The 26,664-nt window shown below is 44.8% G+C and overlaps 2 protein-coding genes across 8 annotated transcripts in view; one reads left to right on the top strand and one right to left on the bottom strand.

Annotated features, from left to right (window-relative positions):
- PASD1 (PAS domain containing repressor 1) overlaps nt 1-21,624 on the top strand; it is an 81,025-nt gene extending 59,401 nt beyond the window's left edge. For 5 of the 6 annotated variants that reach the window (XM_058196578.1, XM_058196580.1, XM_058196581.1 and 2 more), the window contains 9 exons: nt 5,194-5,320; nt 6,747-6,856; nt 8,953-9,030; nt 11,520-11,678; nt 14,895-15,110; nt 16,322-16,527; nt 18,170-18,265; nt 19,307-19,514; nt 19,858-21,624. In XM_058196578.1, coding sequence (XP_058052561.1) covers nt 5,194-5,320; nt 6,747-6,856; nt 8,953-9,030; nt 11,520-11,678; nt 14,895-15,110; nt 16,322-16,527; nt 18,170-18,265; nt 19,307-19,514; nt 19,858-20,025 — 1,368 coding nt within the window. In that variant the 3' untranslated portion in view covers nt 20,026-21,624. The remainder of the gene's footprint in view (nt 1-5,193; nt 5,321-6,746; nt 6,857-8,952; nt 9,031-11,519; nt 11,679-14,894; nt 15,111-16,321; nt 16,528-18,169; nt 18,266-19,306; nt 19,515-19,857) is intronic. The other variant, XM_058196579.1, reaches the window with a different exon arrangement.
- TBC1D8B (TBC1 domain family member 8B) overlaps nt 9,729-26,664 on the bottom strand; it is a 58,785-nt gene continuing 41,849 nt past the window's right edge. The window contains exon 22 of one of the 2 annotated variants that reach the window (XM_058196573.1): nt 9,729-10,576. In XM_058196573.1, the coding sequence (XP_058052556.1) occupies nt 10,508-10,576 (69 nt within the window). In that variant the 3' untranslated portion in view covers nt 9,729-10,507. Of the gene's footprint in view, nt 10,577-23,882; nt 24,926-26,664 lie in introns of those variants that run through there. The other variant, XM_058196575.1, reaches the window with a different exon arrangement.

The raw sequence follows: 26,664 nt of genomic DNA on the forward strand, positions 1-26,664 counted from the left end.
CTAAGCAATTTAGTTTACTTGGCTTTATTGTCATTACACCTCGTACAATGAAATTAAATGCCATCTCCAGTGTACATGATAACCATAAAAATAAAACACAAACACACCTCCTTCACATTCTATACAATTGAATTGAAAACCCCTGATAGTGCATCTTGAGTATTACACTATACAGTAGAATTCAATATAGTTACTGCCCTGGGATAGAAGCTGTTTTTCAGCCTATTTGTCCTTGTTTTTTTTGTCCTGTACCGTCTACCAGATGGTAATAGTTCAAAAAAAACAAACAAACAAACAAAAAACAAACAAGGGTGCCCAGGATGCGATGGATCTTTAACAATGTTTTGAACTTTCTTAAGGCAGCGGGACCTATAAAGATCTTTCAAAGAGGGGAGAGGGCAACCAATGATCCTTTGGGCAATGACGTTAACCCTTTTGAGTGTTGCCCTATCTGCCACTCTGCAATTGGCAAACCATAGACAGATGTAGTAAGTTAAAATACTCTCTATGGTGCAGCGGTAGAAGGCAACCAGCAGTTTCTCATTCAGTTTTTATTTATTTTTATTTTATTTATTTATTTTGTCAATCATATATAAGGTAACAGGTAAAAGTATAAACGTAATTTGGATACATGAAAAGAGTAAGTAAAAAGGAACATTAGGACAGGGACGGTAGGCGCGCAGGTGCACTTATGCACGCCCCTTACAGACCTCTTAGGAATGGGGTGAGGTCAACAGTAGACTGTTTAAGCTTAAAGTTTTGGGGGTTTGGGGAAGAAACCACTGAGTCAGGTAGTGCATTCCAGGCATTGACCACTCTGTTACTGAAGTCATATTTTCTGCAATCGAGTTTGGAGCCGTTTACCTTGAGTTTGTATCCATTATTTGTTCATGTATTGTTGTGGTTGAAGCTGAAGTAGTTATTGACAGGTAGGACACTGTGGCAGATAATTTTATGTACTATGCTTAGGGACACAGTGGCTCAGGGGCTAGGACGTTGAGCTTGTCGATCGAAAGTTTGGCAGTTCAGCAGTTCGAATCCCGAGTGCTGTGTAATGGGGTGAGCTCCCGTTACTTGTCCCAGCTTCTGCCAACCTAGCAGTTTCGAAAGCATGTAAAAATGCAAGTAGAAAAAATAGGGACCACCTTTGGTGGGAAGGTAACAGCGTTCCGTGCGCCTTTGGCGTTGAGTCATGCCGGCCACATGACCACAGAGACGTCTTCGGACAGCGCTGGCTCTTCGGCTTTGAAACGGAGATGAGCACCGCCCCCTACAGTCGGGAACGACTAGCATGTATGTGCGAGGGGAACCTTTACCTTTACCTTTTATGCTTAGGTCAGACTGAAGTTGGCGTAGTTCTAAGTTGTCTAAGCCCAAAGTTTGGAGTCTGGTGGCATAAGGTATTTTATGACAGGTAGAGGAATGGAGAATGGACTCTTCTCGTAAAATATCTCTGGACTCGTTCGATTGTATTTATGTCTATATATGCAGTGCAGATTCCAAACAAATGAGCTGTATTCAAGAATTGGTCTAGCAAATGTTTTGTATGCTCTAGTTACTAGTGCAATATTACCAGTTGTTGTTGCCTGAGAAGTCTCAGGGAGTACAATCTCTGCTGGGCCCTTGTGACCAGAGCTGCAATGTGAGTGCCCCAGGTCAAGTCCTCTTTTATGATAACACCCAGAAACTCAAAACTGACCACTTGCTCCACTCGGTCTCCATTGATAAGCAATTTCCCTATTGCTGAGTTATGTCTAGCATCTAATATTGCCTGTCTATAGCCTTTGCGTTGATTCACCAACTGCTACGATGCAAAGATGGAAAATAAAAGGAAAACATTACTGATGCTAGCTTATTCCTCCCCCCACCCCCACACTTCCAGAAACAAGGTTAGGCTCCTGAATTCGGCAGATTGTCTCCCTAATCGCATTTTCCATCGCCTTTTAAAATAATCAATTTGGCCTCGTTGTGCCTGCTGAATTTAATTGGGTCAACTTAGTCAAAGCCAGGCTGTCAATAACAAGAGGCCAACGTCACTCAGAAGGCGCTTTCTTTAATTGATCTCTAAACCTTGAGCAGGAAATCCAGGTGCTCTACTTTCCCCGCCCTGGTGAAGAAAGTTTAAAGCAATGGTTCTCAACCTTTAAAGTGCTGCGACCCCTTTAATACAATTCCCCACGATGTGGCGACCCCAACCGTAAAATTATTTTCGTTTTGAATTTATCGCCGCCTGAAGCCATATTGGCTAGCGATCTGAACTGCTTGCGATTGCCTTGAGGACGGAGGCATTAAAGCGGAGACTCCTCCCCTATTAAGTTTATGGCGCCTGAAGCCAGATTAGGCTAGCGATTGGGAGTGATTGCAGCTGGCTTGAGAGGGAAACATCAGAGCAAAGATTTCTCTCTTTTTCAATTCATCGCGCCTGAAGCTGAATTCGGCTAGCGATTTGAAGAGCCTGCAGCTGGCTTGTGGAGTCAACCATTGAAGCGCGATTCTTCGACTCGCAAGTATACTTCCCATATTTCCGATGGTCTTAGGCGACCCCTGGCAAATCGTCATTCGACCCCCAACAGGGTCCCGACCCACAGGTTGAGAACTGCTGGTTTAAAGGAAGCCATCATATGAGAGAAGGGTTTTCTGAAGCAGAGGTGTTTATATCTCTATCTCTCTATCTCTCATCTGTCTGTCTGTCTGTCTGTCTGTCTGTCTGTCTGTCTGTCTGTCTGTCTGTCTGTCTGTCTGTCTGTCTATCTATCTATCTATCTATCTATCTATCTATCTATCTATCTATCTATCTATCTATCATCTATCTATCATCTCTCTCTCCCTATCTATCAATACCTACCTACCTACCTTCTACCTATCATCCATCCATCCATCATCCATCTATTATCTCTATCTTCTATCTTGTCTGTTTAGCTTCTATCTATTTTCCATCTTCTGTTGCAGTGATGGCTAATCTTTTTGCCATCATGTGCCAGGAGGTGGGGAGCAGGGGAATGGGTCATGCACATGCGTGCCCACACCCATAATTCTATGTGCCCTGCCCTGGCGCACGACCCCCCCCTGCTCCTGGCATACAATGGCCGAGTAGGCCCATTTTTCTCTCTCAACTGGCTCCAGAGCCTCTCTATGAGTCTGGGGAGGGCAAAAATGGCCTTTCCCACTCCCCCGAGGCCCTCCAGAGGCCAGAAACTGCCTGTTTGCCAACTTCCTGTTAGACAGGAAGTGACATTTTTTGCTGTCCCCAGCCTCCAGAGACTCCTAGAGAGATTAAATTGCTGGACTACCTCGCAGGGGCAGTTGCTGTTATGGGGAGAAAATGAAAGGAGATGCCCAGATAAGCCTGCCTATCATCTATCTATCTCTATCTATCTATCTATCTATCTATCTATCTATCTATCTATCTATCTATCTATCTATCTATCTATCTATCATCTATCTATCTTCTATCTATCTATTATCTATCTATCTATAATTCAATTTGCCAGTTGAATTATTCCTGTCCGCTGAGTTCCAAAAAGTTTATTTGTTTAGGTTGTTTATATATTTGTGAGGCTTGGAGGACACTCAACCCAAGTTTGTTGCAATTCTGGATACTGATGTCAGTTTTAGATCGCTGCCAACAGTGCTTTGACGAGTGAAGTCGATCTGTATTTTTAGTGCCAGTATTGAACAAACGTAGCCTGGAATTGTGAGAAGGTTTTCAGTAATGGCCATGGCTTGTTGACTTGGTCAACAGTTCAATAAAGAGACACTGTCTGGATGTTACTGCAAGCTTCAATCCAGTTGGCCACCATAAATAAAGAACCACACAGAAGAGATCTAGAAGAATGAATGGTCCTCTTCTAGTTATCTACGGAAAGTCTCCGTCATCCAGGTCACGGTTGTCTCAAAGGTGCTTTTTCAAAAGTCAACTGGACTTTATTTGTTTTTCCGTGAAAACGTTTTTGCTTCTCATTCAAGAAGCTTCTCAAATTCTGAAGAAGCTCCTTGGATGAGAAGCGAAACGTCTTCAAGCAAAAACAAAGCAAGCCCAGGTCCTTTTTTTTTGTGGGAGGGAGGAGAATCACCTTTTGGCTCCTTCTCCAGCCGAAGTGTTCCCCATATGTACTGTACAGGATGTTCTCGTCTAAAAATAACTCATCACCAGCAGAAGAGTCAAATTTGATTAAAAACAGAAAGTCCGCAAAATGACTTAAAACGAAAAAAAAACCTTCCTATAGGATTCTCAGAATCTTGGAAGTCACTTTCCGGTGTCCAGGTATCCAAGTAATACATCCATATCAAGCCAAACTCCAAGGCAGGTAGATTTCTCAAATAATAGTTTTATTGGAAATGTCATATTGGCACAGATCTGGTGAAAACGGACTCTGAAAAGTCCTGCGGTTTTTCACCTAATTATAAGTTTTTTTTCTTTTTATAAAGAAAATGGAGAAGAAAATGGAGTTCTTTTTCAAAGAAAACAAAAATGGAGAAACGTCCCTGCAAAATATATGGGATACTGCCAAGGCATATTTTAAGGGGTTAGCAATTTCTTATATAGGAAGGAAAAATAGGGAGAAGAAGAAAGGAATTAGAAGACAGAATTGGAACTACAGAAAGACCCCCAAATGGAAGTAGTAAAACGTGAATTAAATATCTTAGAGAAAGAAGAACTGGCACAAAAAATTAAAGCAGCTAAACAAAACTTCTTCGAAAATGCAAATAAGCCAGGGAGATGGTTGGCATTTAGACTCAAAAAAGAGAAAGAAAAAAAAAACTGATAAAAAAGTTTCGAGATGAGCCGGGTACAATTCAACACAAAAATGAAGAGAAAAAAAAGTAAAAGTTTTCCTCTCAACCCCAAATCCTCAGTCACATGATCCAATCACGGCTCTGTCTGGTTGCCTGGTGACCTCACTCCTCCTTCCTCTGACCAGGTTGTGAGAATGTCCTTGGTTCCCACGAAAAAGTATTTTATTTTGACTACACAACCCCTAACTATCTCTAATCCACCACCCCCTTCCTGATCCCTCAGCTCTAGTGTGGCAACACTAAAGTTGTCAAGATGGCCAGGCCAGCTTCAGGATTGACATCTGTAAGAAAAATACTTTTTTTTTACACAGCTGATGTGTTTATTTTTATTTTTTTAATCTTCGAGTTGGTTTTCTTTTCCTAAGCATATGACAGTCCGTTCTCTTTCCTTTCCAGAGCCAAGGAGATTATATCAACGCCCGACACTGCGTGCCTACTAACCAAGAAGTCAGTCGTGAAGGGGTATCCATGTCTTCTCACAGCTCCCGCCGATCTTCGTACACAGCGCTCTCCGACTCTGCATGTAAGGGGGAATCACACATCTAACACACAACCCTTGTGAAACCAAGGGGAAGAAGTTTAATGCTCAAGAATAGCGTCAGAGACCCTTGGCTTTCTGGCTTTCTAGGGTCTGTCCCTTGATTAATCTTGCGGCGAAGCCATCCTGCAAAGATCCTATTCAGAGGTGGGCTTCGCAAATTTTAGCAAGGGGTTTTCTGCCCGGTTGCTGGGTGTGTGTGGCCATGGTGGGCATGGCCTAATCAGCCTCCTGCACCATGATTGGGGGGGCGCATTTTTGCCCTCCCCGGGCTCCCGAGGCTTTCCTTGAGCCTCCGGAAGGATGAAAATGGCCTTCCTAGGCTTTGGAGGCCCTCTGGAGGCCGGAAAACGGGCCCGGTTTTGGCCTTCCTGAACTTCCGGTAGGCCCGTTTTTCACCCTCCCCCAGCCTCCATGTGTGCCCTGCAAAACTGGCTGAGGAATTCTGGGAGCTGAAGTCCACAAGTCTTAAAGTTGCCAAGGTTGGAGACCCCTGGACTAGACGACCTCCAAGATCCCTTCCAACTCTGTTATTCTGCAATGCTACTACTGCAATGCTCTCTACATGGGGCTCCCCTTGAAGAGCACCCGGAGACTTCAGCTGCTCCAGAATGCGGCTGCGCGGGTTATTGAGGGAGCGGTTCGGAGCTCCCACGTAACACCTATCCTGCGCAGACTGCACTGGCTACCTGTTGTTTTCCGGGTGCGCTTCAAGGTATTGGTTACCACCTTTAAAGCACTCCATGGCTTAGGACCAGGCTACCTATGGGACCATCTACTGCCGGCCTCTATCTTCCAGCGTCCAGTGCGTTCTCACAGAGAGGGACTCCTCAGGGTGCCGTCAGCCAAACAGTGTCGACTGGCGGCCCCCAGTGGGAGAGCCTTCTCTGTGGGGGCTCCTACCCTGTGGAACGAGCTTCCCCCCGGGCTTCGACAACTACCTGACCTTGGGACCTTTCGCCGCGAACTTAAAACCTATTTATTCCGTTTGGCTGGACTGGCCTGATTTTAAATTCTAAATGTTAAATTTTAATTGTGGGTTTTAAATTCTGTAATTTTTATGGGGAGTAATGTTATTTTAAATTTTTTGGCAAATTTGAATCAGTTTTTTAAGGGTTGTTTTAATTATGGTGTATGTTTCTGTTTGTATTTTATTTGCCTGTTCACCGCCCTGAGTCCTTCGGGAGAAGGGCGGTATACAAATTAAAACATTATTATTATTATTATTATTATTATTATTATTATTATTATTATTATTATTATTATTATTATTATTATTATTATTATTATTATTATTATTATTATTCTATTACCTTATTGCATCCATCAACAATATTTATTTGGTCAATTGCCAGCAGCATTTTCTCTTTCTCTTCCTTCACCTCTTCCCAAATCGGTTTGTGTTCTACAGCCATGTCATCCATGCGGCACACCGATGCCAGCACGCCGACGCAGCAAAGCTTATCATTGGGGCAACCAGACAAGGTCTCCTTAAGGCTTGCCTCCGGCGGCAACACTCAGGTAAGGCCCGGCATCTGTGGTGAAATCTGAACCGGTTTACTAGCAGTTCGGTGGCTGCGCGTGTGGGCTGCACGCCGAACGTGCGCTGCATGCACGTATGTGCAGTGCGTACCACGCACCAAATGCAAGGCGCCTGCATTGCAAGGTGTGCATGCGCAGTGCACACCAAAAGGAGGCATGGGAAGGAAGGTAAGTAGAACAGGGCGTTTTATAGATGCCATTTAGATCCTAAGAAATTATCATGTATGTATCCAGATATGCAAGCAAAATGTTGGCGATGTAATTGTGATGACGCTACATATTTTCATATTTGGTGGACTTGTAAGGATATAAAGGCCTTTTGGATAAAAATTTGGTGGATTCATCAAAACGTTTTGAAAAAGAAGATAAAGTTCCTGCCGCAATTTTTTCTGTTGGGAATTATTACGGACTGTACAGTAATTGAGATTAAATTGATTTTAAATCTAATAACACCGGCAAGATTACTAATAGGACAATACTGGAAGAAAAAAGAACTACCTACAATAGAAGAATGGATATTGAAGGTTGCCAATTTGGCTGAGATGGCGAAGATATCAGCCTTTTTGAAAGACAATACGCAAGAAAGATACTTAAAGGAATGGAAAAAATGGATTGACTATATTCAACGTAGATATCAGACTAAGAGTTATCAGACTGTTTTTGAATGATTAGGATGTATTATTTTTGATTGTTTTTGGGGGAAGTTAGGAATTGATGATTGTAGGGGTATAATTAACTTGGGACGAATTTTTTTTAGCATATTTTGTTTTATTTTTAACTATACCTTGTGCTTGTTCCGGGAAGTCAGGGAGGGGGAGGGGGGTTGTGAAGGGAGGGGGGAGGGGAGGGGGGGAAAGGGGGGGGAAATTGTCTGTAAAACTTTTTGAATAAAAAAAAAAAGAACAGGGCGTGTGGGGAGGGTGATCAACTGTGGTACGAAATCTTTGGACCCTTTTTAAAAACTTTTTTGGAAGCATTTTTTTAATACCTATTTGGGCGAATAGGTAGTAAAAAAAGGCTTTTAAAAGGTAAAAAAAACCCTCCAACCATCACAGCGGTGGCGCATGATTGTTGGAGCCTTTTTTTAATTTGCATTTATATCCCGCCCTTCTCCGAAGACTCAGGGCGGCTTACACTATGTCAAGCAATAGTCTTCATCCATTTGTATATTATATACAAAGTCAACTTTATTGCCCCCAACAATCTGGGTCCTCATTTTACCTACCTTATAAAGGATGGAAGGCTGAGTCAACCTTGGGCCTGGTGGGGCTTGAACCTGCAGTAATTGCAAGCAGCTGCTGTTAATAACAGACTGTCTTAGCAGCCTGAGCCACCAGAGGCCCAGTTTGAGTGAATAGGTAGTAAAAAAAGGCTTTTAAAAGGTAAAAAAAAGCTCCGACGATCACAGCGGTGGCGCACAATTGTTGGAGCCTTTTTAAAAATCTTTTAAAAGTATTTTTTACTACCAGTTCCCAGCAGCAGCCGAATCAGAGGAGGAGGAGGAGGCATGGGACTCAGGGTCAGCATCAAGGCAACCTGAGAGCTCCGAAGGGGAAGAGGGAATGGAGCTGGCAGAGAGAGAGAGAGAGACAGAGACAGAGGCGGAACCTGGGCCATCTGTCAGCCCTCAGATGTAGTCAACAGCCCCCAAATCTGGAGGTGGCTGATGAGGAAGAGGAGGAACAGTTGGGTCCCGTACCTGAAGCGTGGATGCACAGAAGGCAGAGGAGAGGAGAGCAGTGGAAATCTATGGGCAGGTCCTTGGGACGGAAGAGCCACTGCTGGTAGCGAAGCCCTTAGTTCTGGGGATAAAAGACAGGGGACGGACATGAATAGATGTGGCAGACAACTATTTAGCTTCCGGCTGGCCGGACTTGTTAGCCTTAGAGAGAAACTTTTTGCCAAGGCTGCGGGCACTCTTAATAAAGGAATCTTACGAGTTCACTTCAGAGGGTTTGTTGTATTTGGGGAGCTGGGTCAAAATATAAACTGGATGCTGCGAAAGGCAGCGGTCCAATTCATTCCTTGCAGCAGATGGCCTTTTTTCTTTTCCTTCCTGTTTTCCCTCTTCATAGGACATCATAACTCCCTCCGACCATCTTGCACAGCATCACATGACGCAGCCCGTGGTCCCTGCACAACAAACATTGATGGTATGTTGCCCACGATTCAAAAACCAAAGTCAGGCATGCTTTGTAGCCAAGGAATGCAGAGATCCTTCCTTGCTTCCTGTCGGAATAACTCGATATTATTACGTAGGTCGGCTTGGAGCCCATTTTTCTTCCTCCTGCTTTTGGCTCCTTTTAAGTGTCAACATCTGACGCACGGGAGATGTGACACCATGCGTGGTGGGAGACCAGAATATCTTGAATTGGAAATGAGGGAAGGAAGTTATCATATCGTAGATTTCAGCGGGAGAGTGTTCGGTTAGAGTTAGAGCTTTCCAGCGAAGAAAAGAATACGCAAAGATGCTGAGATCCTAGAAAGAGTGCAGGGAAGATCATCAAAGATGATCGGGGCACCTGGAGGCTAAACCATAAGATGAAGAGCTAGGGCAGTGATGGTTTTACCTTTTCGGCACCGAGTGCCGAAACTGGAGCGCACCGGAGAGCCAAAACCCGGAAGAGAGCAGCTGGCTGGTGCACTTCCGCATTCCAGCATGCGCATGTGTGCCACACAGCTGATCCGGCACGGATGCGCACCGGCCAGCTGCTCTCTTCCTGGTTCCATCGTGCGCATGTGTCTTGGCCAGCTGGTCTTTGCACGAAGACCAGCTGGCTGGCGCACATACGTGGGTTGGAACCCAGAAGATCAGCTGGCAATGGCATGCATAATAATAATAATAATAATAATAATAATAATAATAATAATAATAATAATAATAATAATAATAATAATAATAATAATAATAATGTTTTAATTTGTATACCGCCCTTCTCCCGAAGGACTCAGGGCAGTGAACAGGCAAATAAAATACAAACAGAAACATACACCATAATTAAAATAACCCTTAAAAAACTGATTCAAGTATGCCAGAAATTTAAAATAACATTACACCCCATACAAATTACAACAATTTAAAACCCACAATTAAAATTTAAAATTTAAAATCAGGCCAGTCCAGCCATATGGAATAAGTAGGTTTTAAGTTCGCGGCGAAAGGTCCTAAGGTCAGGTAGTTGTCGAAGCCCGGGGGGAAGCTCGTTCCACAGGGTCGGAGCCCCCACAGAGAAGGCTCTCCCCCTGGGGGCCGCCAGTCGACATTGTTTGGCTGACGGCACCCTGAGGAGTCCCTCTCTGTGGGAACGCACCGGACGCTGGGAGATAGAGGCCGGCAGTAGGCGGTCCCGTAAGTAGCCCGGTCCTAAGCCATGGAGCGCTTTAAAGGTGGTAACCAATACCTTGAAACGCACCCGGAAAACGACAGGTAGCCAGTGCAGTCTGCGCAGGATAGGTGTTACGTGGGATAACCCTCAATAACCCGTGCAGCCACCTCTGGCATGCCTGCCATAAGTTGCCATCATGGAGCTAGGGGAACTAGCCTGATGAAGAGAAGGCTTCAGGTCAGGGAGACCCAGCAGCATCCTCCAATATATGAGGGGCTGCCACAGGGAAAAGGCCAGGATCCATTCATTCTCCAAAGGTCCTAAGGGCAGGACAAGAAGCAATGGATGGAAGCTCCTCCGAGGAAGATCCAACCTGGAAATAAGGAGAAATTTCCTGACCGCGAGTGCAATGAATCCATGGAACGGCTTGTCTCCTGGAGCTGTGGGTGGGTGCTCCATCGCTGGAGCTTTTCAAGAAAAGATTGGATAACTATTTGACCTGGCTGATGTAAAGACTCCTGCCTTGGAAACAGGGTTGGAGTAGACGACCTCCGAGGTCCCTTCCAGCCCTATGAGTCTAAGTCTTGTGGCATGGTAAAGGCGGTCCATCGATTTCGGTGAGATCTCCGTCCATTTCATTAGATCCAACGGTGTGGGTGGCAGGGGTGAGCTTCAAAAATTTTAGCAAGGGGTTCTCTGCCCGGTTGCTGGGTGGGTGTGGCCATGGTGGGCGTGGCCTAGTTGGGTTCCTGCACCATGGCGGGGGGGGGCATTTTTGCCCTCCCCGGGCTCCAGAGGCGTTTCTCGAGCCTCCGAGAGGGTGAAAACAGCCTCCCCAGGCTCCGGAGGCCCTCTGGCCTTCCCAAACTTCTGGTAGGCCCAATTTTCACCTTCCCTGAGCCTCCATGCGCACTCTGCACTTACCTGCATCCAAAATGGTGTGTGATGGGACTCCTGGGAGGGGTGGGATGGGGTGGGCGGGACCAGCCAGGAGTGGGATTTGGGGGTTCTCCAAAGTGCACAGAATCTTAGCTAGAGGTTCTCCCAAACCCCTGCGAATCTCCAGAAGCCCACCCTTGTGGGGCAGGGGTGAAAGAGCATTGGACTCAGCCGTTATTTGGAAGGAAGGAAAAGGAAGGTCGGGAGATATTAAAGGGAAAAAGAGAAGCATAGATGATGAACAAAGCAGCAGTGACCTTGATATTTATGCACGGAGTAGTTAGCCCATGTGCTGTATGCAGGGTGATAATGGCGGTCATTTATTTTTATTTATTTTTTTGCAAAACCTGGTTGCCAAGTTGGTCTCGTCTTTGCAGCCAGGCTACCATTTCCCAACGCAAATGGGGATGATGCACCAGCTCAAGGAACAGCTGGAAGAGCGGACGCGCATCCTGCAAGCTGATATTAAGACCCAGCAAGAGGAACTGCATGTAATCAAAGAGCAGCTGCAACTCGTCCAAAACTCCAATCTGCAGGTGGTCAGGCTTTCTTTAGCAGGAGACTGTCCCTGGTGGATCTTGATTGACCTCTGAAGCTCAAGCTGCTGCTTCTTCTCCATGACTCCTCCTCCTCCTTCTCCTTCTCCTTCTTCTCCTTCTCCTTCTCCTTCTCCTCCTCTCCCCTTGTAGGTTTGTATTGTATTGTATTGAAGAAGCGCAACCTTCTTCTCCTTTTCCACCCCTCCTCCTCCTCCTCCTCCTCCTCTCCCCTTGTGAATTTTGATTGACCCCAGAAGCTCAACCTTCTTCTCCTTCTCCACCCCTCCTTTTTCTCCTTCTCCTTCTCCACCACTCCTCCTTCTCCTTCTCCTTCTCCTTCTCCACCACTCCTCCTTCTCCTTCTCCTTCTCCTTCTCCACCACTCCTCCTTCTCCTTCTCCTTCTCCACCACCTCCTTCTCCTTCTCCTTCTCCTTCTCCACCACCTCCTCCTTCTCCTTCTCCTTCTCCTTCTCCTACTCCTTCTCCTTCTCCACCACCTCCTTCTCCTTCTCCTTTTCCATCTCCTTCTCCTTCACCTCCTCCTTCTCCTCCTCTTTCTCCTTCCCCTTCCCCTTCTCCTTCTCCTTCTCCACCACCTCCTCCTTCTCCTTCTCCTTCTCCTTCTCCTACTCCTTCTCCTTCTCCACCACTCCTCCTTCTCCTTCTCCTTCTCCTTCTCCTTCTCCTTCTCCTTCTCCTTCTCCTTCTCCTTCTCCACCACTCCTCCTTCTCCTTCTCCTTCTCCTTCTCCACCACTCCTCCTTCTCCTTCTCCTTCTCCTTCTCCTTCTCCTTCTCCTTCTCCTTCTCCACCACTCCTCCTTCTCCTTCTCCTTCTCCTTCTCCACCACTCCTCCTTCTCCTTCTCCTTCTCCTTCTCCTTCTCCTTCTCCTTCTTCTCCTCCTCCCTTGTGGGTTTTGATTGACCCCAGAAACTCAATTTTCTTCACCACTCCTCCTCCTCCTCCCTCCTCCCCCTTTTTCTCCCTCTGATTAGCTAATGGTATCCTGAAAAGATGCCAACTTCTCCAGGAGTTTTGGATTTTAATGTTGAAGAGAGACCATTTATTAGACATTTCAATGGAGTGGTAATTATCTTCTCACCCAGAAGGTTCAAGATTCAGCGTTCAGCATCTTCACAGATGCTTCACAGATGAGTAAACTCTCCCTAGGAAATCCCATAGATGTATAGCTCCCATTGTGGCAGCTTCTGACATAAATCTCGCCCAACTTCCCATGTCTCTGCTTCATCCCTTCAGATAAATTCACGTACCTCGCTTAGCAAAAACAATTCTTCTGTAACAATGAGGCTGTTTTTTTACTATGTAAAATTTCTGGCCATTTAAAAAAAAAAAATAGCAGTGCATAGGTTTTCCAGCAAATAATGTAACACCTATTTCTTGTAAAGATTCGGTTATAATTTCGGAGTGTTTATAATTTATAATTATCTCTTTCCATCTTATTATTATTTCCATCTCTTTTTATTATTTATTTATTATTATTATTTCCATCTCTTTCCACTTATGACTGTATGACTATAACTTGTTGCTGGCAATCCTTATGATTTATATTGATATATTGATCATCAATTGTGTTGTAAATGTTGTACCTTGATGAACGTATCTTTTCTTTTATGTACACTGAGAGCCTATGCACCAAGACAAATTCCTTGTGTGTCCAATCACACTTGGCCAATAAAATTCTATTCTATTCTATTCTATTCTAATTGGCAAAGGATTGACTGACCTCTAGTGGATATTCTTGCCATAGTTCCATGCAGTGATGGAAATTCTGAATTTTCTCTCCCCCCCCCCCAATTCTTATTTAAGGGATATGGTGGCTTAGTGGTTAAGGCGTTGAGCTTCTCAACCGAAAGGTTGGCAGTTCAGCGGTTCGAATCCCTAGTGCCACGTAATGGGGTGAGCTCCCGTTACTTGTCCCAGCTTCTGCCAACCTAGCAGTTCGAAAGCACATTAAAAAAATGCAAGTAGAAAAATAGGGACCACCTTTGGTGGGAAGGTAACAGCGTTCCGTGCACCTTTGGTGTTGAGTCATGCTGGCCACATGACCACGGAGATGTCTTCGGACAGCGCTGGCTCTTCGGCCTTGAAACGGAGATGAGCACTGCCCCCTAGAGATGGGAACAACTAGCACATATGTGCGAGGGGAAACTCACACAGTGTGTTTGTGTCCTTCTTTAAATCCCCAAGCAACCTCCTTTCTCTTAAAGGCAACGTTATGAGGCTTTTCCAAGACCAGAAGGTGGATGAACAAAAATGTTATTTTTTGTCTTGATGTTCCAACTGGAACTTGATCTCTCTCTCTCTGTTTCACACAAACCCACCCAAAAATTTGCAAAAACCAAAACCGATGTTCGTTGTCCCCGTCTCTCCCAACCTGTGTCTTCTTCCATGCCTTTCTTTCTAAGGACACTCTCTGCAAGTTTGTTTTGTGTAGTACAAGATGTGTGTGCCTTCACTTTTCTCATCACTCACTGTACTGACCTAGGCTTCTCCAAAAAGCATGAAGTAGACTCCTGGTCCCGACAAAAATCCCTGTTTATTAAGTTACTGTGAATTCTTCTCATTCGCCTCCAGCAAAGTCTTTCAGAAGAGAATTTACAGTCACAGACCTTATCTGGCTTGGAGAGCTGCCAGGCCGATATCTTCAAAACTTGGCCAGGAGTCTCGGAGAGTCACAAACCAATTAGGCGAACTAATTTTCTCTTGCAAATTCCACTCCCCTTTTGCTCCTCTTTTATTCCCTCTGAGAAGGGCCCTTCATCGACCACTTGTGGCCTTACTCCTGAGTCTTTAGCTGTTCCCTTCATCTGGCAACTCTGCGCATGCGCACACTGGGAACAGGCTCCAGTTATTCATCTGCCTCACTGAAGTCTGACTCCAAAGGCAGCTGACAACTGTCATCCGGCCCTGGCCCCCTCTCTGCCTCCGACGCAGAGCCCTCATCAGAGCCTTGCCCAGACTCCAGAAGTGGCCCATGTTCCTTCCCAACCTCCTCACTGTCCGTATCTGCTGCCAGCTCCGCTGGTGGGCCACAAGACTCGCCTTTTGTAGAAGGTTGGAAAGCAGGAAGGTTGACGGGTGAACTGAGCTCCAGTTGGCATCGTGAGGTTCTCATAAAAATGTCCCCTCGGCTTTTGAGGCTTCCTGGCGACCACATTATCCCTTTGACCATCCTCTCTTGTCCAATAGATGTTCATGCAGCAGTCAATGCCTATGGTCTTCAGCACTGTGGAGCCCCAACAGACCCCAAGGCGGCCACCAACGGGAGCAACCTTAGTTACCAGGCCGGCTGCTCCCAAGAAGTCCCAACAGCAGCAAAGCATCATGGGATCAAAGCAGTTCGGGGGCGCTCCTTTGGCCTCCCAGCCATCCTTCCTCAGGGAATCGTGTGTCACATCAACCCAGGTAATTCCCTGGTTGTTGTTTTTTTAAAAAAAAACATTTTTACAATTGGTTTAGTGGGGTCGTTGGTGCCCTCTGAGCTTGGTGGTTTTCAGGCAGTCGTTTCATCACCCAACTAGGTAACGTCGTCTGTGCAAGGAGGGAGTGGGGTTTGTGGAGAGGAGGGGGGAGGAGGAGGAGGAGGACTGAGGGATCCTTGATGCTCTCTGAGCTTAGTGGTTTCTTTGCAAACGTTTCACTACCCAACCAGATAACATCATCAGTGGGAGTGGCGTTTGCTCTGATTTTATATACTAGCTGGCTTGCCCTGTCAGCATTGGTGGGAGTTTTGGTGGGAGTATAAGCTGAGAACAAACTGCACTCCCTTCTAGCGCTGATGATGTTACCCAGTTGGGCCATGAAACGTCTGCAAGAAAACACTGAAGCTCAGAGAGAGCACCAGGCAGCCCAAAGTCATTGTTGTCTTCCTCCTCTCCGCAAACCCTTCTCCCTTCTAGCACTGATGATGTTACCTAGTTGGGTCATGAAACATCTGCAAGAAAACAACCCAGCTCAGAAAGCACCAAGGACCCCACAGTTCAACCCTGAGCTACAAATGTTCTCTTCTATCAATTAGTTTAGTCCTCTGTGGTTTCCCCACCCAACCCCAGTCCAGCCATCCCTAATTATGAGATTAATTTCTCCTAGATAAACCCACATGGACATAATCATGATTACACCCAAAGATCAGAAATGATTCAAAACCCAGATATAGTTCCAATCACTTTCCACCGACGAGTGATGACTTCTACAAATTAGAAAATGAAAGGAAAAATTACCGTGTTTCCCCGAAAATAAGACCAGATCTTATATTAATTTTTGCTCCAAAAGATGCATTAGGGCTTATTTTCTGGTTAGGTCTTATTTTGGGGGGGGGGGAATACGGTACTAAATGCATCCATCTGGCTGAGAATCTTAACTGGGGCTTATTTTGGGGGTAGGGCTTATATTACGAGCATCCTGAAAAACTATGCTAGGACTTACTTTCTGGTTGGGTCTTATTTTGGGGGAAACAGGATAGTTGGTGACTCACTTAACAACTGCCTTTCTTAGCAACAGAGATGCTGGTCATAAGTCGAGGATTACCTCTATCTGGGGGTCCCGAATCAATCCCCCCATCTCCCCCCCCAGCAGCCTGCAAGACTCCTGTTCAACCATTTGTGTTTTGATTTCAGGGGCAACCACAACAGCGAAAACACGTTGTGAGAGGAAGCCAGATGAAGCCGGTGTGCATGCCCATACAGATGAGTATTGCTCTGCCCGTCTACAACAACCCCATGGTTTTTACTCAAACCCACCCACTCTCGGTGCCCTCGCCAATGCCACAAGAACTGGGTGAGAGGCCACAACTGCCCGATTACAACCAAGAAGGAAACTTAAGGTACATATGAGGAGAGACCTTGTGTCGTGTCCCACTCCCACTCCGACGAATGAGTCAAGGAAGTCCATAACAAATTTGGCAACGAAGCCTTTGCAGCTTGTCAAGTTCCTTCGAGGTTTATCAGGGCAGGCAGGAGTCCAAGTTGTGACTTCAGCAATAGAGTCCGATAGCAGCAAACTAGATGAGACTTTGCTTGACTCAAGGCTGGAATGCCAAAAGCAGGTCCTTTATATAGGCTGTGGGGTGTGGCTCCATGACTCAGCATTTATCCAGGCCTGCCCCACCCCTCCTTCTGCTGGCATCGCCTCTCAGATCTCTGGAAGCGAGGGTCCTCCCACTCTCAATTGTCTTCAGCTGGATCTGCTGTCAGCTTCTAGGAAAGGGAGGGGTCAGAGGGAGTGGGGCCGAGTAATTCCAGCACCTGGCTGGCTTCCTGCTCTGAAGGCTGAGCCAAAGGAACACACACTGTATGAGTGAGGTTTATCGGGCTTGTCCTTTCACTCCTGGAATCCTCTCCGGGCATGGGGCCAGGGCCGGGGGCTGGAATCATGACAGGCCATTCATCTTCATTATCAGACTCGGAGTCTGATAAAAGGCCCGGTTGGAGATGGGAGGGGCCCGGCTGAGGAGAGGAGGGAGGACGAGTCACAACACCTTGAGAAAGGAGGAGGAGAAACTCTAGTTTTGGGGAGCAAAATGCCCCTCAGTTCAACCCTTCTAGAAATGAAGAATCTAATGTGTCCAAGTGCCAAAGGTGGCTTTTTGCAAGAGGCAACTGAACTTTCTGGGGTTTTCCTTGAAGACATTTTGCTTCTCATCCAAGACGCTTCTTCAGCTCTGACCGGATGATGGGGAATGGAATAAACGCATGGCATGACGTAGAACCACCCAGATACAAACTGAGCAATGTGGTATATGCAGTACAGTGCGGTGAGCCATGTGCAGAGATCTGTACATTGGGGAAACAAAACAACAAGTTCCCAAACGCCTGGCACAACATAGGAGAACAAACGCATCAGGACTAGATTCAGCGGTCCATCTGCATTGCAAAGACAAAGGCCACTCTTTTGAAGACAGCAAAGTCCACATTTTGGACAGAGAGGACTTCTGGTTTGAAAGAGGGGTCCAGGAGGCCATCTAGGTCAAAATTGAACAGCCCTCTCTCAACAGAGGGGGATATGACATCATCTATCTACAATCTACAACACACTTCTTTCAGCAGTTCCCAGAAGGCTCCGCACCCATTTTGCACCACTCAGGTGACCCTGAGGACACAGAGAAACCTCCAAGTGGCCTCAACGACTCTCTGAAAGGATGCAAACGAACAGCTATCTGCAAGGAGTATTAATCCACCATCCAGTCAGAGCTGAAGAAGCTTCTCGGATGAGAAGTGAAACGTCTTCAAAGAAAAAAACGAGAAAGTCCAGTTGCCTTTTGAAAAAGCACCTTTGGGACAACCATGACCTGGATGATGGAGGATTTCCACAGATTAATGTTCCACATAGTGCCTTGTCTGATCTGCTGGATCTTTGTTAAGTCCTATGGTCCAAAATGAATACAACTTGCATGAAAACTGTTCAAGCACCAGCTGGCTATTTTTTTCTCACAGTTGTGTGTTGGGTGTGCTGTTTTCCTTCCCCAGGATGTTGTTAGATCAACCTGTGCAGTCACTGATGACCAGCAGCACGAGCGGGAACAATCAGATCTCCCAAAGCAACACTAATAGACAGCAGACCAAGTAAGCCGCCTGTTCTGTCCCCCTTTCCACCTCACAGAGAAGACGCACAGACGCGTGTCCCACAGTCCTTTATATTTACAACAGACCTGACCTTTCTGTAGTGGATGACAGACTTGGCAGCGACAGTGCAACGGCCTGCCAAGTTCTGAGTTCTTTATCTCTTACGGAGACAGAAGCCCACGTGTCCAACATCCGTTGCCAAGAGCACACAGGAAAAAATCCTTTGCACAGTCCAGGCCTTTTAACTCCCAAACGACCGATCTGCAGTTCACACTTGGTAGCTTTTTGTCCGTCACAAGGGCCAGATGGCAACTCCACCCGCTTTTATCCCCTGTTGGGTGTGGCTCAGTGACTCAGCAATCTCTGAGCCCGCCACACCTCTTCCTTTGCTGCGCACGCTTATCTTTTCGTCACTGCCTCGGGTCAATCCAAGATTGATCCTCAGCAGCTGGAGCCTGAGGCGTTGCCAGGGAGGAGGAGGATCCGGGAGAGAGAGACCTTGTCGGCACCTCCTCCTGGCCTGCAGCTGGAACCTGGGGCAGTGCCAGGGAGGAGGAGGGTCCGGGACAGAGAGGCCTTGTCGGCTCCTCCCCATCACTCTCAGAGTCAACCTCCTCCATGAGGACAGGCACAGGGGCCGGAGTCACAACACCACCTGTTTTGAATGCATTTAAATGCAGGGCATGTGCAAAGGCTCAGGGAGTGCAAAAAATGGGCCTACCGGAAGTTCGGGAAGGCCGGCCTTGAGAGGGCATCTGGAGCCTAGGGAAGCCATTTTTACCCTCTGGAGGCTCGAGCAAAGCCTCCAGAGCCTGGGGAGGGCAAAAATGTCCACCCCCCACCATGGTGCAGGAGGCCAACTAGGCTAAACTCAGCAACCGGATAGAGAACCCCTTGCTAAAATTTTTGAAGCCCACCTCTGGCCTATTTAAAGGCCCATCTCTGAGCCTCTCCATGAGGTCTATCTATCTCGTTTTGATGTAGGATGAAACCTTCCATTTCTGTGTCTTCACCATGGTTTCCATTTTTTCCCCTTGGGAGGTTTACTCAAGAACCGCAGAGTCTGCCTTCCGCCATCCAGATGCAACCCGTCACCTGCGCGGCCATCCGGGCCCCGATCCCGTCTCCTGGGTTCACCCCTTCCCTGACGATCCCGCAACCCAGCGTGACTGTCCCGCAGAGCCATCCGGCCAGCGCCCTCCACCAGTGGACGCCGCAGCCAGTTCAACAGCATCATCTTTACCTCCAGGTAAATCGTTTTGCAAGGTGCGACAATCGATAACGAGATGGAATCCTCGACTTACAGAAGTCCGTTGAGCGACCGAAGTTACAACAGCACTGAAAAAAGTGATTTATGACTGGTTTTTTTTTTATACTTATGACCACGGCAACATCTCAGTGGTCATGTGATCAAAATTCAATCGCTGGTGGCGATTGGAATGCCGACAATCCCTTGATAACTGACGATTGTGTGATCCTATCTGGAAATCTTCTGACAAGCAAAGTCAACGGAGTAGCCAGATTCACCTTAACAGCTGTGTTACTAAGTTCACAACTGCATGAATTCACTTAACAGACCTCTTCCTTTGCAGATGCCGAGTGCAGCTGAACCAGGGCAGAACCAGCACTTATTCCAGCAACCGCCCTTACCTCAACAGACTGCCACCATGGGTTATTTCCACCACCCGCAGCCTCCGAGCCATCACCTGCAAGGGCAGCTGTGCAGCTTACAAGATTTGCCCGAGATGCAGCTGCCTTGAGCTTCTCGAAGGAGAGAGAGTCGTCATCATCGTCACGTTAACCTCGAGGGGGGCAGCGAACCCTGAGCGCCGAGCAGGAGAGTTTGGTTCATCCTCCGGAAGGCTGCAAGGCCGACCACGGGAAGAAACGGCCGGGATGGAAAAGGAGCGGATAGCTACAGCTGGCAACCTTTCTGCTTTAGGGAACCAGCAGCACAAAAGGCAGTTAAGCCTTGGCTCTTTGGCCTTTGCAGCTCCACAAGCGCCGGGAGGAAAGGTTAAGGGAGTTAGGTTGGCTTAAGGAACTGTCAGTCAACTGTGAGTTTTGAGAAGCAGACCAGAACGAGGAGCTCGCGTGGACAAAGAAACCAGCTTGGCCAGAATGGTGAGAGAGACTCAAGGACTTGCAGGAAATCACACAACCCTAATAATTGCAACTAGGTTTGCATGCGGCCGAGCCATAGCAATAGCACTTAAGACTTATATACCGCTTTACAGTGCTTGACAGCCCACTCTAAGCGGTTTACAGAGTCAGCCTATCGCCCCCAACAATCTGGCTCCTCATTTTACCCACCTCGGAAGGATGGGAGGCTCAGTCAACCGTGAGCCGATCAGGATCGAACTGTTGGCAGTGGGCAGAGTTAGCGTGCAATACTGCATTCTAACCGCTGAGCCACCAGGGCTCCTAATCGCCATAGCGCTTAGACTTCTATACCGCTTCACAGTGCATTACAACCCCTCTCTAAGCAGTTTACAGAGTCAGCCTCTTGCTCCCCCAACAATCTGGGTCCTCATTTTACCCACCTCGGAAGGGATGGAAGGCTGAGTCCAACCTTGAGCCTGGTGAGAATCGAACTGCCAAATTGCAGGCAGCCGGCGAGTCAGCAGAAGTCGCCTGCAGTACCGGACTCTTAACCACTGCCGCCACCGTGGCTCATATATATTTCATATGGCGGCTGGATTGTAGCCCGCGAGTCCTTTGCTTTTGTTACTAGGATCAAATTTTGCACACTGATAAATTTAGACACACACCCCCCCTCTTCAAAAAAGAGGCGGATTTTGAAAAACGTTTGCTGTGAAATATCACAGGACTTGATTGCCATTGTTTCACTTGTTCAGTGCGTGCGATCGATGTCATTTTAAGGTTCGCAATTTCCTTGCGACTCAATGTTTTTTTTTTCCTTTCTCCCGTCTGGACTTTTATCTTCTGGAATCCTCGAACGATGCTGCTACCGTTTTACGAAAAAACCACTTTGGTCTGAATTTCTTTCGCTGTACACCAGCTCCTTTTGGTCTTTCGAGTTGTCTATAAAGAGAGTCCATTTGGTTTTTTATTTTATTATGAAGATTTAAAAAAAAAAAATTCTTTATCTAGCTCGATTCCCCGATGAACCAAATAGGGTGCAAACAAGATCCTTATTTTGTTTTTTGTTTTTTTTCCCCCTCCTCTGGTTGAATTAAATCTCGTTTTGGAGAAACATCTTGTCACCCAAAGATAAAAAGCAAACTTTGTGGTTTTGCTGTTAAAAAGGAGTTTGGCAAAATGGAATCTTTGAGCTCAGAAATGTCACGAATCAGTAGGGTTAGCAATAAAATGTATTTTTGTAAATGGTCATTTTTTTTAAAAAAAAAAAACACGGGGAAAATATATATTTATGAACTTTTTTTAAAAAAAGAAAGTATTTTTTAAAAATTCCTCCCTGGTGAGAAAACACCAAAGCACGCTTTTATTTTCTCTTTTTGGAAAAGGAATGACTTGTCATTTGCAAGGGGCATTTACCAAAAAAAGAAGAAAAAAAAAAGACTTGTAAGTTTGTTCGGCTTGCACATTTTTTCTTTTCTTTTAGTGTTTCCGGCTTGTTTCCCGCTTTTTGGGATGTGAAGCTTTTGGGATGTGAAGCTTTTACCTGCTGCTCTTATAAGTGCAAAATTGTTTTCACAAGTTCAGCATTAGAAGGCATTTGTTTAATAATAGTTTCAGGGTCATACATTTGAAAAAAAACAAACCAGCAAATGATATTTATTCAGGTATAGCTGTGTGGGTGTGTGTAAAACTCTCAGGTGGATGAATCATTGTTTTACAAGAATCTGCATTTTCGTAGGATTGTAAGCATGTCCTGATTAGTTTCCCTGAATATTTAAACAAAGGGGTAAGAATGGATTTTTTCCTAAATCCAGTATCTGTAGAGCAGTGTTCCTCAACGTTGGCCATTTGAAGACATGTGGGCTTCAATTCCCAGAATTCCCCAACCACCATAGGTACAAATCTGGCATCTAATGCAATGCTTTGCAAACCTTTGCAAACACTCCTCATCTCAAAAGGGACATTTAAATTGGAATTAAAAGTCTGCCCTGTGTTCTAAACTATATCTGAACATCTAAAGTATTTCTGTTAAGATGAAAATTGATCAAATCATCAAGGGCAAATTTGTTGAAGTGACATTTAAGATCAGTCCAGTCCATCTTGTTTTTAAAATACTAAAAGGAAAAACTTAAAAGATTTCCCTCGTGCATATGTGCTAGTCGTTCCCGACTCTAGGGGGCGGTGCTCATCTCCGTTTCAAAGCCAAAGAGCCAGCGCTGTCCGAAGACGTCTCTGTGGTCCTGTGGCCGGCATGACTCAATGCCAAAGGTGCACGGAACGCTGTTCCCTTCCCACCAAAAGTGGTTCCTATTTTTCTACTTGCATTTTTTTTATGTGCTTTCGAACTGCTAGGTTGGCAGAAGCTGGGACAAGTCACGGGAGCTCACCCTGTTACACGGCACTAGGGATTCGAACTGCTGAACTGCCGACCTTTCAATTGACAAGCTCAGCGTCTTAGCCACTTTTTAAAATACTGGTAGACCTCAAATTCCGAACCATTCTTTCAGCAACCGTTTGAAGTTACGACACTGCTGAAAGGAAGGGACTCCTCACCGGCCCTCCAAGTTGATAAAAGTGTTTCGGAAAAGCACTTTTGGGTAGTGAAGGAAAAAACTTGGGAAACCCCGATCTAATGCAATAGCGACCAAGTCACTAAACAGATTGTCTCGTTTAAATGGAGTTAATTCTGCGCGGTGTGTTGAGGAAAAACACTTGAAATGATAAATCATCTCCTAAATATTTAGAAATTAGAAAGGTAGAGAGCATGCTAAGAATGTTTGCTGAACCCATAGATTTATTTATTTTTTACCTTATTGCCTGTACAGCTAGTCCTCGACTTACGACCACAATGGAGCCCAGAAGTTATGTTGCTACAGTAGTGGCCAAAATTGTGGAAACCTTTTGGGGAAAGTGTATTTTCTAAAACTAGCTAATAACACCACTTTTTTTTTTTTGAGTAGTACCATAAAATTATATATCAATGGAAAGATAATTTAATCAAGAATGTAATGCAATAACTTTTATGGAGGATTTGCTATTAGAATAGCAGTTATAGTAGAAAGAAGAAAAGTGAAACACGTAGAAAAAAACGAGATATACAAAAACGATCCCCATGTCAGTTGATACTTAGTTGGGTAACCTTTAGCATGAATGACGGCCTTACAACGTCTTCCCATGGAGTGAACCAAGTCTTTTAGTTCTGTGGCTGTTATAAGGTGAAACCAAGATTGAATGATGGCTTCTATTAACTGGGTTTAATTGCTGGGTCGCTTCTGACTAACCAGTTTCTTTAGTCGGCTCCATAGTTTTTCAATGGGGTAAAGCAGTGGAATAGGATTATCTTGAAACTCCCCCCCCAAAAAAGTGGTGTTATTAGCCATTAAACCTCAAAAGCCATTAAACCTCAAAAACGGTCCTACCTGTGCCGTTGTAATTTTGAATGGTCACTAAATGAGCTGTCATAAGTCAAGGACTACCTGAAGGTGCGTTGTAGAAGTTAGAAGGTTTCAAAGTGAGACGAATCTTTAGTTCATGGTAGAAGCACAAAAATCATCCCTCCCCTCCCCCCCCCCAGCCTGGCACTTTCTGTACATATTTACAAATGAAAAGGCTGGTGGGTTGACAGAGGCAGAGTCTAACTTTATATACTAGCTGGAAAGAAAGAAGGAAAGAAGAAAGGAAGGAAGGAAGGAAGGAAGGAAGGAAAGAACGAATGAACGAAAGAAAGAAAGAAAGAAAAGGGGAAGGAAGGAAGGAAGGAAGAGGAAAGGCGGGAGATAAAAGAAGGCAAGAAAAGGAAGGAAGGAAGGAAAGAAAGAAAGAAGAGGGGAAGGAAGGAAAGAAGAGGAAAGGAGGGAGATGAAAGAAGGAAGGAAGGAAAAAAGGAAAGAAAGAAAGAAAATGGAAAAAAAGAAAGAAAGAAAGAAAGGAAGGAAGGAAGGAAGGAAGGAAGGAAGGAAGAAAGCACAAATAGGGAAAAAGAAAAAAGTGAAAGTTTAAAATCAAATATTGAATTTATTTTGTACGGTGTCAAATATAGATAACTTTTTAAAAAAAAAAAACATTCCTATTCATAAAGTATTTTGTAAATGGAGGAAAAAAAATAGAAGCGGCAAGCAAGTGTCTTACTGAGATTGGGGGGAGGGGGCAGCGGGAGGAGGGATAAACCAGGATTGACTGGAATCCTCTCAAATCCTTGTTAAATCGTGTCCTTGGACCCTCCAGCAGATTTGTACATATTATTTTGGAAGAAAAATAAAAATCTACTTTTAAGAAACGTCGTGCGGTGGCTGATGGTTCCTGGATTACATTCAGCATTTGGTCATAGGAAAGGAGGAGGTACTTCGTGGGTTCTATTTCACTCCAAAGCAGAAAAATAAAAGTGCTGATTCTTAAAAGTAGCTTAAAATTAGAATTAGAATAATAAGAGAGTTGGAAGGGACATTGGAGGTCTTCTAGTCCAATCCCACTGCTTAGGCAGGAAACTTTACACCACTTCAGACCAATGGTTATCCAATCTCTTCTTAAAAACCTCCAGTGTTGGAGCATTCATAACTTCTGGAGGCAAGAAGTTCCACTGATTAATTGTTCTAACTATCAGGTTAACATGATTCAAATGAGTACATTTTTTTTGCTCCCTCATAAACATTCATCATATCAGAGACAAGAAAGTAAACTAGTTCTGTACCATCATATTATTTATGATTTTTTTCCCCTCAAGGATAATAATATATACATGTGTAATCTGTTTATAAGACAATTCAATCCTAAACTTTAATATATATATATATATATATATGTACTTGTTTATCGCAAGTATTTATAGTGGTCTCTTGGAAAACATACTATAAAAAATGCCATTCATATGGCCATTCACAATCGCATTTTATACAGTACTTTTGTTGAAAAAGATACGGTGTCTATCTAGATATATATATATATATTCCCTTTATAAACACTTTTTACCTTTCAGTTTTTATTATCACTAAATTAAATTATTATTAATCGATTGGTTTTATTGGTCATTTAGCAGCCACGAGTAGCAAAGAAAGAAAAAAAGAAAGAAAGAAAAAAAAAGGCAGTTGGCATAAATCAAACTTTTCTGAATTTCTGTCGGTGGAGCTAACTCCAGATGTTATAAAAATACTTTCAAACTGAAGAAATTCTTGTACTTTTATATCCCTGGTACTCATATTTCTCAATTATGTTAGAATTAGGAGCACATTAAATTGGAGAAAACTGGGATGGGTTGGTTTTTGGTTTTTTTTTTGGCATATCAGAAAACAACTGGATTTTGAAAAAAATATACACCTGTCTACGGTTGGCAAAAGGCCTCTTGCCACCATCCTCAACTATGGTGGAATTAAAAAAAAAATAGCATTTTTAAATTTAAAGATCGCAAAGATGAGTGTCTTTTATTAAAGCACTGCTTGGATTAAGGTAAATCGAAGAGAGTTTTAAAGGCAATAGAGGTTTGTGTGTGTGTGTGTGTGTGTTTTTTTTTTAAATCTCATCCTTGAAGAACTTGAGGAATAGATTCTTAGAAAGCCTTTGAAGGATGAATTCTAATTAATTTTTGCTCCAACTGAATAATGCCTCGCTGTTCTATTTTCTAATAGCGATGAGTTAGCTTCAGGCTCATAATCCTTTTTTTTTTTTTTAACCTGAGGCTGTAAGGTTTTTATCTTTGATTCTCGATCCTATAAGGGAGCTTCAAATCCCTTCCTCCTGACACATAAGTACTAGGTCCTGGCTTAAGCATTAACCCTAAATCTTTGCAGAGAATCTGTCTGGGCAACACTCAGAGAGGAGGGTGTGTTTTTTTGTGTTTTTTTTTGTGATAGCATCCAACTTTCTTACTAGTAACCCATTTCTTTTTACTAAATGCTTTGGACCCCGTGAAACAATGGTTTCCACCCTAAATGGGGAAGAAAATAAATAAATAAAGGAATTACAGGGTCCGACAGCTGTTTTCCCACCAAGCGTTGTGTGCTGAAATTTTTGGAATTTCTGTTCCTAGCTTTTCGTTGACTTTAGGTGGTTTTTCAAAAGGTTCTACTCAACTCACACTTTTGAAGAAGTTCGCACTGTGACGCAGCTCCTCTGCTTGTAAAATTGGGACAAAAAAATCACCCTTGCTTTTGGATGTTCAGTAGAAGAACTGTCCAGTGGCAACTTTAAGACTTGTGGACTTCAACTCCCTTGGCAACTTTTAAGACTTGTGGACTTCAACTCCCAGAATCCCTCAGCCAGCAAAGCTGGCTGAGGAATTCTGGGAGTTGAAGTCCACAAGTCTT

This window comes from Ahaetulla prasina, chromosome 11 (assembly GCF_028640845.1).
Source record: "Ahaetulla prasina isolate Xishuangbanna chromosome 11, ASM2864084v1, whole genome shotgun sequence".
Taxonomy (NCBI): Eukaryota; Metazoa; Chordata; class Lepidosauria; order Squamata; family Colubridae; genus Ahaetulla; species Ahaetulla prasina.